The sequence below is a fragment of the Macrobrachium rosenbergii genome, chromosome 48 (genome assembly GCF_040412425.1).
Source record: "Macrobrachium rosenbergii isolate ZJJX-2024 chromosome 48, ASM4041242v1, whole genome shotgun sequence".
In the NCBI taxonomy this organism is placed as follows: Eukaryota; Metazoa; Arthropoda; class Malacostraca; order Decapoda; family Palaemonidae; genus Macrobrachium; species Macrobrachium rosenbergii.
The window spans coordinates 58,222,203-58,234,496 of record NC_089788.1 but is presented as its reverse complement, the minus strand read 5'-3'; the positions used below and the strand labels follow the sequence as shown (position 1 = coordinate 58,234,496).

At 36.7% G+C, this 12,294-nt stretch overlaps 1 protein-coding gene across 10 annotated transcripts in view; it reads right to left on the bottom strand.

Moving 5' to 3' along the window:
- Positions 1-12,294, bottom strand: part of spn-E (spindle E) — a 437,239-nt gene that overhangs the window by 210,888 nt on the left and 214,057 nt on the right. For all 10 annotated transcript variants that reach the window (XM_067091862.1, XM_067091856.1, XM_067091855.1 and 7 more), the window contains 2 exons: positions 9,289-9,416; positions 714-923 (listed from right to left, as the gene is read on the bottom strand). In XM_067091862.1, the coding sequence (XP_066947963.1) occupies positions 714-923; positions 9,289-9,416 (338 nt within the window). The remainder of the gene's footprint in view (positions 1-713; positions 924-9,288; positions 9,417-12,294) is intronic.

Here is a 12,294-nt window from a genome sequence, read left to right as displayed (position 1 = left end):
ATTCACAAATACAAAGGAATGATGCAAATTACTGTTGGAAACAAATAAAAATAGTATATATTAAAAGTAAATTCATGGTGGCAAGCAATGCCACCTGCCTGGAGAATAATAATAATAAAAAAAAACTTTTTCATTCATAATTCACAAAAAAAAAAAAAAAAAAAATTATCAGAATGTAAGAAAGTAAATGGTACTACACACACAATATAAAATGATGCCTGGCCTGGAAGATAATCTCATATCTGCACTCCACAGGGTTGAACAGAAGAATGAGACCTTGCAGGATGTGGGAGCATTGTCTAAGCATGTGCAGCAAGGTCTTTGCCTTTCTGGATTTAGTAAGTTGGTGCTGCTGGAAAACTGCAGCATCAAGTAAGGCTATTTAAGATTAAAGGGTTTGTAATGGAGAGAGGGAGGGGAAAAAAAAAACACCCCATACTCATAATATTTCAGCTAGTAGATGCAACAATAAACAAAATTCTTGCTGCAGTGCAAATTAGTATTGATGTGTTTCTCTTTTAATGGGCACTTTAGCTACTGGAATGACTGGAAACCAAATAAAATTCAAACAAGCTACAAACCTAGTTTGTTAACTTTTCTTAGCTATTAAAATTTCAAAACTTCCAGTGTAACTAAGAGACTAAGGAAATTATGAAAAATCTGAAGATTTGCAAGAGATACCACTGAAACCTAATGTAACACTTTCAACCTACTTTCAAGATGGTAGACTGATCACTTTTGGGATAGTTTTCAGCACTGAATACAGAGATCTTCAGTTTCTCAAGGCGATCCTGTAACTCTTGCACCAACTTGTGGACTTCTCTAATGGTCTTTAGTTCTATATAGCTGTGCTTTGCCCACTCTTTCTCTCGACAAGCACCAGGGCGCAGGAACTCCCCTCGAAGCTGCATGCTTTGCCAAAGCTGTTAATATACATTTTAGATAAGACATCAAAGTGACCCCCAAAAAATTTACACAAAAGTGAAAATGCTCTGTGCTTACCAAACCATCTCTAAAATTTAAAATTTAAATGGACAAAAATGATGTACACATCTGCTTCTTCAAAGCCCTTACAAATATCATTACGATTTCAAGTTAAAAAGTCCACATACAACATCTGTACACAAAAATTTCTATCACATTCCTCACAGTTAATAGTAATTTATTTCATTCCTCAAAATAACATCAAATAAATGAGATGTGACTGCAAGAATTTCACATGTAAATACAAATATTCACAATATATACTTAAAATGAAAAAGCACTCAACAAGAACAAAATTTGTATGGAATCCCTAACATACTCTTGTATGTTATGGCTCTCCTTGTCTTACAATTTAATAAATAAGGCTTAACCTTTTGAGATTCCAATAATGTAAAAAGATGTCATCTGCCAAAAATACCTAGTGCACTGTCATTTTGGCTTTTCTGGGCGTTCCATTTTTAAAATGTTACCATAATGTACAAGGTATTCAGCATCAGAATAAGAATCTTTATACTATGAAAAATAAATTCAAAACATCCAATATAAGGAAAACATTGCTATGTCCATGATAGGTCAGTCTGCTTTCCTATGAGTTTTGTAAACCCCTCAAAATCTAAAGGGATCAGTATTCAGGCAGTGTTTATGTGATTTACAGAACTAAGTATGCCCTGACTTTCACACCAGTCATGTAGCTACCAAACAAAGGGTAAATGTCAGCTAGGTACAAGGGCAGCAGCCCTGACCAAGGACATCTGAACATGCTTCATTCATTACTGTTATTCAGAAAATGAAACCCATTCACATGGAACAAACCCACAGGGACCATTGACTTATATTCAGGCTTCCAAAGGAGATGGTGTTCATCAGGAAGAAGTAAGAGGTAAAAGGAAATACAGAAAGGAAAGACCCACTTATTAAAAAAAAATAAATAAACAAACAAATTAATAAACAGATAAAAATATATTAAAATGCAAGGAGAATATTATTAGGCAGCAATGCACCGTATCTTTGCCTGAACTTCTCAAGTTCCAACTGCAAACAACATCCTCTGGGAGACTGTTCCACATTCCAACGGTGTGAGGAAAAAAGGACCTTTGGAACTGAAAAGTCTGACAGTGAGGCACATTTATTGCATATTGGTGCTGCTAATCAGAGAATCTGGTTGCTCTTCACGGGTAAAGGGGATCAGTGACCAATTGTGAATGTGAAAGATCCTCTTGAATTACAACTTACAAAAAAATGACAAACAAGAGACTATCTGTCGATGGTCCAAGTCATAACTGCTACTACAGTAGTAGGAAACCAAAACCAAAACCTGTCACCAGGTAGACGAAACCTATTCACATGGAACAATCACACCGGGGGTCACTGACTTGAAATTCAAGCTTTCAAAGAATGTTGGTTTCAACCTCCCACAACAGACCCCACACTGCAGCAGTAACTGATCATGAGAGCCAGTGATTTTTCATTAGCCTCGGGGAGACGCAAACCCACGACATCTAAGTGGCATGCCACGACACTAACCACTATATCGGCAGACCAGCTAAAAGAGATAAATCTCTCATAAGAAAACAGAATGCTTTGCAGACATCCTCATTGGAGAAAAAAACAAATTATGTTATTCTAGTTTTGGAATGAGGAGAACAGTATAATTTCTGATGACTATATTTGAAAAGCGTCAGAACCTCGGAACGTCGTAAGGCGGACCCGTCGTAAAGGAAGCACAAATGACCTAAAGCAGGTTGCACTGATTTTATAACTTTTATAAATATATGAGGCTTTACAAACAATACCTAACTTTTGTTATTTACTGAAATTTTCATTATGTTTCTCAACATAAGATGCGAGTCAAAAGTTACACCTAGAGCAGTTAGAGCTTCAGACTCACTCAGCAAAGTTCCAGTCACCTGAAGGGGTGACGGAGTGGAAAATCTTTGCGAGATCTGCTAATCAAGTGTTTTCATGTTACTGGAGTTCAGCCTCATACCCCACCCACTACACCATTCACTGATCCTGTCCATGTCCCGACTGAGGCTGAGGGCACCTTCATTTCTCATAAGTGGGGACTACTAAACAAACAGGTGTTTCATCACTGGCATACTGAACAATCTTGTTTTCCAGGCCAACAACCATAGGTCTTGGTTCACTAAAGACCATGTCCACAGCAACTCCCTGCTACCTACCTGTAAGGAAATCTTTAAGTAATCCTAAAACATATCCACCCACTACAAGATTCTGAAGTTTATATATAAGTGCCTTGTGATATACTAAATCAAAAGCAGCATTAAATTACTTTACACTAAAAACCCTTATCAAGGTGCTCTTGCAAATGGGATGTCAAGTCTACAACAAAATTGCAGGTACCTAACTGCTTCCTATATATGCATACTGACTATCAGCTAACAATCCTTTAGATTCCACATATTTATATAGTGGCTTAAAAACAGGTTTTTCTGAAACTTTGGAGAGCACATGGACAATAGAGACTGGCCTGTCGTTACTGCAGTCTGCAGATATGCCACTCTGGAACAGGCACTGTATTACTAAGCTTGCACTTATCCACAAAGATGCTATGCCGACAAAAATCTATAGATTCTAAAAAATCTTGGGAGACACTAGAAACTTTTTTTTAGAAAACGAAGGAAAGAAACCATCAGGATCTTCTTCACCACAGCTATCAAGATTATCCAGAATTTCCTTAACATCCCTGGAGCAAAATGCAAATTTTGTAACAATATTGTAAGTTCAGTATGACACGTATCAGGGAGAGGGACATCCTCACCTGACTGCTTAGCTTCAAAAGCTCGATGAAGTACTTCAGCCTTTTCCCTAGGGTCAGTAACCAATCTATCATCTGTTAGTAGTGGTCGAATGGAATATGAGCCTGACTCAAAAGATAAATGACGACAATTTGGTCCACCACAGATGAAGCTGAGTAATTCCTTCCAGTTTCCTCTTCAAGGAATTGTAATTTCTTTCAGCTGTTGTAAGTTCTGATCGCAGCATGACAAAAAATTGTGTAATTTTCATTTGAACAATTTTGTCTTCATTTGGTTTGTTTGTTATGGTAGGCTCATCTACATGTAACATCAAACCAAGGCTGGTTATTGTCTTAAATTTGATGACCTTTCTATGGACATATCTTATTAAAATAGCCATCACCATTTCATTTAACTTCTTCTTGGGATGATAATCTAGTATAGCATCTGAAATATTAAGTGCCTGACAAGCTTCAATAATGCGATCCCAATTGGCTCTAGATTTCAGCCAGACCATTTTTCCAATGCTGGTATTAGGAATATACTGATTGACAGATATGTCCACCTCAATAGTGCAATGATCAGAAGTGCCTATTCATTCACAGACCTTGGACTTCACAACAGCTGGAACATCTGCGAATATGAGGTCTAATCTGTTACCAGAAATGTGTGAGAGTTCCTCAATTAGGAAAAAATTAGAGGATACCAGAAACCAAGAGCAGACTGGCCATGTTGATCTGTGGAATTTGAATTTAGCCATTCATGCTTTGCATTACTCTCTCCACAAATAACGAATGAAGCTTTTGAATCCTGTGACTGAGCCATACTAATCCTTTCCAAAAGACAGTCATATATAGAATCGCAGATATTTGGATTGCGGTAAATAGCAAATACATAAGCATTGTAATGAGGATATCTGTATTATTTCACAACTTCATTTACAAGAAAGCATTTTCAAAACTTGGCACATGAAGGACTAAACAGGTCCTTGCCACTGATGGATAATGACAGAAAATGGCACACTGAGCTAAAGAAGGGAAAAGAATACTAGATATATTGCTGTGTCTGAAGAAGACTACAAAGCAGGAACATTATACTGCACTCTTCCAAAAACCTAGCTACAAAGAAAAGTTGTGGGAAGCTCTGAAACCCTCTCACAATTTTGTCAGGTAATACCTTATCTAGCGGAGGGTGAACATAGGGGCAGGGGACTAGGATCCCAATTTAAAGTTAAAATTGCATTAAATCTACTGAAATGTAAAGGTACAAAAGTACCTATAATGTGCATGTCCCTTCCTCTAATTCATGTACAGTAGTGTTCTATGTTGACATCAAGATAAAATCATTGAGGGCCACTATCTCAAAATATAACGTTTCAGTATTCAAAAGTTCTAACTTTACACTTCTATTCCAATTTTAAAGAAATCTAGTTTAGATAGTAGAGGAATGACTGTCCTAAACTCATGATAACCAACACTCACAATGCTATAGATTTTTTCCCATGAATATTTTGAAAACTTTCTGCTTTCTGTTTTACCTCAAAATTGATATTCAATAATAAAATTTTCATTTATTAGTGTAGGGGGAAAAAATCATACATTTATATTTACATCCTAGGTCTACTTGCACAATGAATTTCATTGTCCAATGTTATACCATTTTTTCTTTTGAGTGACATGAAAATTTTAACTTTCTGAGTGGGAAGGGGGGTGGGGGTGGAAGTCATGTTATACGTCTATTCTGTTGATATACGTATCACTATACTGTATAATAATAAGGGCAACCCATTCTATAACCAGTAAAAACTCTTCCCTTAATCTTGCTTTATTTCTAATGATGCAGCAAAGTGACTGATTACTTTACTGGTTCCTATCTCAAATGTGAAGCCTTAATGATAATATTACAGTCCAACCCCAGTTTTTGTATGCCCTAGTTTTCATATGATTCAGTTTCCGATGACTTTTTTCACTGAAATTTTGTCCTGGTTTTCGTACATCGGCTCAGTTATCATACAGTTTGAAATGCTCTGTCCAATTAGTCTGGCTTGACCGCATGACTCAGTCACTCATCGAGCACCCACACAAGCATACCAAGTGTTTGTGACCCAGTCTGCCTTTGTTTCTCATTGAGTGAGCATCACCCCATGCACTCACCCGAAACATTTTGTAATAATCCATTGTTTTTTGTGCTTTTTGACTGACTGCAACTGCTATATAAGCCATCATGGGGTCAAAGAAAGTTCCGAGTGCCAGCCTTTCGATAAAGAAGACAAGAAACATGATTGAATTCAAGAAAGAACTCATAGCAAAGTTTGAAGTTTCTGAGGGTTCTAACTACGAGAGAGAGAGATTGATTGATTGATTTTACAAAGATGTCTCTGGACAGATACAGATATTTTGTGAGGCAGGGGTCTGCTGACTCTCCAGTTGGTGGTCCTAGTGCCAGTAAAAAATGAAGAGGGGAAGCAAACCCAGAGAGGGTCTTGATACCTGAAGTCCTTAAGGAGGGGACTTCCCTTCCAAACAATAACCTCCCCTTCTCCCTCTCCTCTCCTTGCTGTCTTCCATATGCCAACAAGTCTTCAATACAGGAAAGTGATGTTAAATGTTCATTTATCCATTTCATTAGTCATTTATATTTACAGTAGCGCATCAAGATAATGGACTGTGGTATATCATACTCCCGGATATATCTGTGCAGAATGGTAATATCAATTTGAGGGTTTTCACCTCTGGATCAAGTGCCGAACTGTTTCAAATCAGGCGCCAAGAGGAATGCCGGGAGTTTGAGTGAGGAAGGAAGCACATCACCCACACATGAATACATGTTTATGCTTACAGTACAGTACACTGTAATTTTACTTTACAATGCTGTACTATATACTGTCCTGATTTATATTAAATCTGCTAAGCGTCCCTTATGAGAGACATCGCTCCTACCGTATCATCGCATTTTCTAGCTTGCAGAGCAGTCATTTGGTCTATACTAATTTTTATGCTTTTTGTCTGTTGTTTTTTACATTGATACTGATTTTTTTATAAAGATATTAGGATAATAATTAATGTAGAATAAGAAAAGAATTTATTTTACATTTTTATATCCTAAAGATTATAAGCATGAAACATAAAAGGGAAAAAAATTATTCTTTCGAGTGTCATTCCCTGAAACATAGACCCAGTAGATTACTGAATTGTTTCATTTCATTTTCATTTGTGTCATACCATTTTAGTGCACTTGGTATTGTAGGCAAACTCTATATATTCATCTAGACACTGGATGGAAAATCTGTTTGTTACTGCTACAAAGTGCTCCGTGACTTTGTCATAAAAAAAAAAAAAAACCCACTCCACAGGGTTTTCCCTATCCTGAACACTAAATTTCACACTCCTGGGTGATCAAAAATTAAAGGGAACTCCACTGGGTTTCCCTTATCATGAACAAAATGTTCGTGGAATCCAGAGAGAGAGAGAGAGAGAGAGAGAGAGAGAGAGAGAGAGAGAGAGAGAGAGAGAGAGAGAGAGAGAGAGAGAGAGAGAGAGAGAGAGAGAGAGAGAGAGAGAGAGAGAGAGAGAGAGAGAGAGAGAGAGAGAGAGAGAGAGAGAGAGAGAGAGAGAGAGAGAGAGAGAGAGAGAGAGAGAGAGAGAGAGAGAGAGAGAGAGAGACTCCACTGGGTTTCCCTTATCATGAACAAAATGTTCGTGGATTTAGATTGCTCATTATGGGGGGGAAATGGGATCAAACAAAAAATGAATGCCAGAAGTGTAGCGGGAGGTAGAGGTCGTTGTCCTCTTGTCAGACTCTTTCTCCTACAAAAAAAGGTTGCCATTTACCCCTAATTTGGCTCATAGTGTTACCAACTGACGTTCCTACAATTCATTTAAGAGGGAAGAGGGTTTCGCCTCTGAATTCAGTAGTGCACCAACCTTGAAAGAGGTAGGATTTGTTACTACCTTGAAGGTGTTGTGATAAGGGATGCGGCCAACCAAGATATGCCATCGGTGACACTTAACAAATTAATGATAAGGCTTTAATCTTACTTTATATAAGGGTACTGTTTGTTTATATAAGTATATACTTTATAGCAAAACAGAAAACGGAACAACTCCAATACTATGAGAAAAAATTACTAACTCGATTAGTTGTCATACCCCTGTAATACATTTATTTTTTAATTTGTATTACATTTATTTAATCTGTATTAAAGATTTTTTTAATTTTTATTAAACATTTTATAGATATTTTCCTGTGTTTACATTAATATTAATACTTTAAAATTAGTTAGTCATTGTTATAAGCACCTTAGGGTTGTATATACTTAAGAGCAAAAGTTTTAGGAGGGTAATCTAAGATGACTTAGGGTGTTTTGGGATGATGGTTTGGGGTGTATTTTTCTTTGAACTGATATTAAATTGTTTTAGTAAGATAATTTAAGGTATATTTTTGTTTGAACAATTACATTAGGCAGTGAACTGTTAAAATAAGCAGTCATAAGCATTTTACAGTAGTTTAAGGGGTACAAAGTATAATTATACCTGTACTTTATGGCATAAACATGAATTCACGTATATATACAACAATATAAGTTTCTATTATAGCGGGTAGTCTCGGATGCTTTAATCCATTATCTCGGTGAGCTACTGTATTTCTCATTGTTTTCTGAATGTAAAACTGTAGTTATTCTCCATTAAATGCATTTTTTGTTAATATTTTGGGGGACTGGAACAAATTCATGGGATTTACAATATCTCTCATGGGAATTATAGCTTCAGTTTTTGTACAACCCAGTTTTCATCTGACTTTTGGGAACGAATTATGTACGAAATTTCAAAAAAAAGTTCTGCATATTCATTTGATGGAAGAACATAAATAAATTCTTTTTTTCTAAAAAGTTCTTTAACTTCTGATATTGATTACACATCACAAAACTGAATCCAGTTATCAATTTCCCAGGTAAAAAATGTATGGAGAACACATATCACATGTGACTGTAACTTAGCTGGTTAAAAAGTTATATGTCATTGCTGTAAGATGCAGCCATTTTGGATATATGCAAATTCAAGGATTTTCCCAAGGTTGCTGATCTGTGAACTAGGCTCAATTTTCTTTGAAGATCCATATTAGCATGAAAACACCCAAAAATAATACATTCACTTCTTACAATAACAAGGTCACTACCTATAAAACATACAAGTGGCAAACTAATAATAAAAAACATATAAGCCAATAGTGCTAAGTGAAGATATTTATTATGTGTTATTGGATGGCATTCATAAAAGTGCTTAATTTTAAGCTTCATTGTCTTGATATGAAACTGATGCATAATAACAATACAACTATACATTTTCAGCCCTTTCAAAGCAGTTGTAATAATTTTTTTGTTTCAATTTAGAGGAAATTTATGTCTATTTTAACATATACATTCTTACAATATACTGGTTACAGAGAGTAAACAAAGAATCAGCATTTTTGGATTACTCTCAAAACACACAACAAAACATAAAACTTTACTCACGATGATCCATGAAAACCAACAAACACTACTTACATCATAAGCATTGAGTAGAGCTAGACAATCAGAGAATGATCCATAAGCCCAAGACACTTTGGAGAGGAAAGCATTGAGCTCATCTTGAAATGGACGTGCATGAAAACTCTTCAGTGACAACCCAGCAGCTGGTGAAAATAAACATTCAGATAATCAGTTTCTCAAAATGGTTTTAAAAGTCATAACTTACTTTTTTTACAGAATCCATATCCACCTTGTAAATAATCCTAAACAAAATGTATCAAGCAAAATACAAAATCCTGAACATCTGTGAGCGATGAAACTGCTTTCTAGGCTCTACTTCAATAACTCCTGCACAATAGTGCCCAAAACTAAATCCTTTAGCAAAGAATGAAGGGGTGTTGCAAAATTACATTGGTTCTGAGCTACAGACTGAAGAAGTGAGAAAAGGCCAAACAGTATAAACCAATGGAATGTGCAATCCCAGGTATTGTGCAACCCCAAAATTTTCACCCATAAATTATTATTTTATCATATACCTCGTGTATCATCCAAGGTCCTTTTTTGAGCGACCAAATTACAATAGACTAACCTCTTTTCCTCTATCTCTTTATTCCATCTTCTAGTTAAATAAGATAAAGTAAAAGAGAATGATAAAAGTGTTGTTAATAATGCTATACTCGTTGCGCAAACGCATAATGCCAAAAACAACCAAAGGAGAAACAGCTGTTTTGCTATGAACAACCGAATTGGATAACAAAAGCTGTTTTGCTTGCATTTCAACCATCGTACGATAGTAAATAATTACCGTACAGTGGACACCCCATATTTGCGAGGAATGTAATCCCTCACGAAGTTAAAATCAGCGAATAGTTAACAACCCCCCTCTAAAATTGCTTATAACTGCCTATCTTGATAGTTTAAAACCAAATTTATACTTAAAAGTATCACCCTACATCAAATATACCTTAAATTATCATCTTATTACTGTATTAATCTTTTTAATTATCATTTCAAAGTCATCTTAAACATTAGTACCCTTAAAAATATATATGTAGGTACTTCTAAGGTTTCCAGTCAAAACAGAAAGACAAGAATGAGTTGCCACTAATTTATATTCATTTTAATAATGATAATAATATATTGTAATTACAATATTTATGCATTTCTATAGTAAGTAAAGTAGACAAATTTCACCCCCAATCTTTTTTCCTGAATCTTGAGCTCATTGGGGGAGGGTGAACCTGTCAAATATGTCAAGTAATCTGACAGCAAGGGTTGGGTGGTCAGTGTTAAATATACTGAAAAATTTCTCTCTCTCTCTCGCGGACTTTTTCGTCAAGAAATATTCACTAGTGTATTTTGATGTTATTTTCATGACTACATTTAGCATGATAAAATGATGATTTACTAATTTTCAAATATTAAGATTAATGGTAGAATAATAATAATAATAATAATAATAATAATAATAATAATAATAATAATACTGTAAGATTAAATATGTAAAAGATGAAATATTAAATAACATTTCTCTCTCTCTCTCTCTCTCTCTCTCTCACACAGTTCTTCATTGGAGGGGTGGGTAGAGCTCTCGGCTAGCACGCTGTTGGCCCAGCGTTCGACTCTCCGACAGGCCAATGAGAATTAGAAGAATTAGAGGAATTTATTTCTGGTGATAGATATTCATTTCTCGTCATAATGTGGTTCAGATTCCACAATAAGCTGTAGGTCCCATTGCCAGGTAACCAGTTGGTTCTTAGCCACGTAAAATAAATCTAATCCTTCAGGCCAGCCCTAAGAGAGCTGTTAATCAGCTCAATGGTCTGGTTAAACTAAGAAGTGTGATACTGAGAAGCCAATCTAAGCACCTTAGCAAATTGCTAGCACAGATCTTAATCAGCCTCTGAAAAGCTGACGACACTAATTCTCTTCTTCAGAATCAGAGTCCATTTGGAAGCCTTTAGGCTCATCAGAGGGAAACCCTGGGGCTTTTGTCCTGGTGCCAAAGAATCATCTGTGCAGAAAACTAGAGCTTCCAGTTCATTCACACTATCCTGCACTGACACGCTGCTTGGTGAAAGTAAAACCAAAACTGCAAAATGAGCCAACATCAAAAACCTTGATAAGGGGAAGATAATCCAATCTGTTATGCTACTGGGATAGTTACCAATTAAATAAGAAGGGTCCACTTGTCTAACAGGCAAATATGCCCATCACCAGTTCTGAAGAGGAGACAAAGTGCCTAATGGAGACCCAAGAATGCCTCAAAAGTTGCCTCAGAGACTAAAAAGCAGCTTGTAACATTTTTAATGTTGAATATAGTTCAAGAAAACACCTAGAGTGCTCAAGAGGAGCCCAAGGCAATAAAGAAGGGGAACAAGACTGGGAGCACAACAACTGAAGAGAGCAGGAACTACAATGTGACGCAACACCTTACGTTGCTAACGGCAAACGTGTGAGAACAAGGTGAAAGACACAAGCTCCTACTTTTGTGACCTGTGAGTGAAAGTAGCACTGTCTTATGAGGCATAAAATGTTGATGAGAACACCTGAGAAAGGGTGGAAAACCTGGGGGACAAATGTGTTCACCCACCTGATCGCTGCTACTCACATGAACCTGCCTCACACTGGACAAATGACGTGAAGATGAACTGGCATAACCAGACCACTTGGGGAAACTGAGAAGAGGAATGCAAACACCTGGGGCCAGGCTGATGCCCAAAGTCAGGCGAGCACCCAACGCAGGACAAGCACCTCTGAGAGGACAATGAACCTCCTTGCAAAGGAAGACCACACGAATATTCTGGATAAGGATCCCTAAGAGTACGCAGACTCCAGCAAGGCCTGGGAGAACCAAAATCAGATATTGAATAAGTCACTTATCATCACCTACCAAATCTACTTCCTGCCTATGCAAACTTTGCTTGATTTTGATGCATGCATCTTTTGATGCCTGAGCACCAACCTGAACATGACATGCACCAGGTTGGCCAGAGGAAGATGATAACTGGCACAAGCCACTTCCACTTCCGGGCATACCCT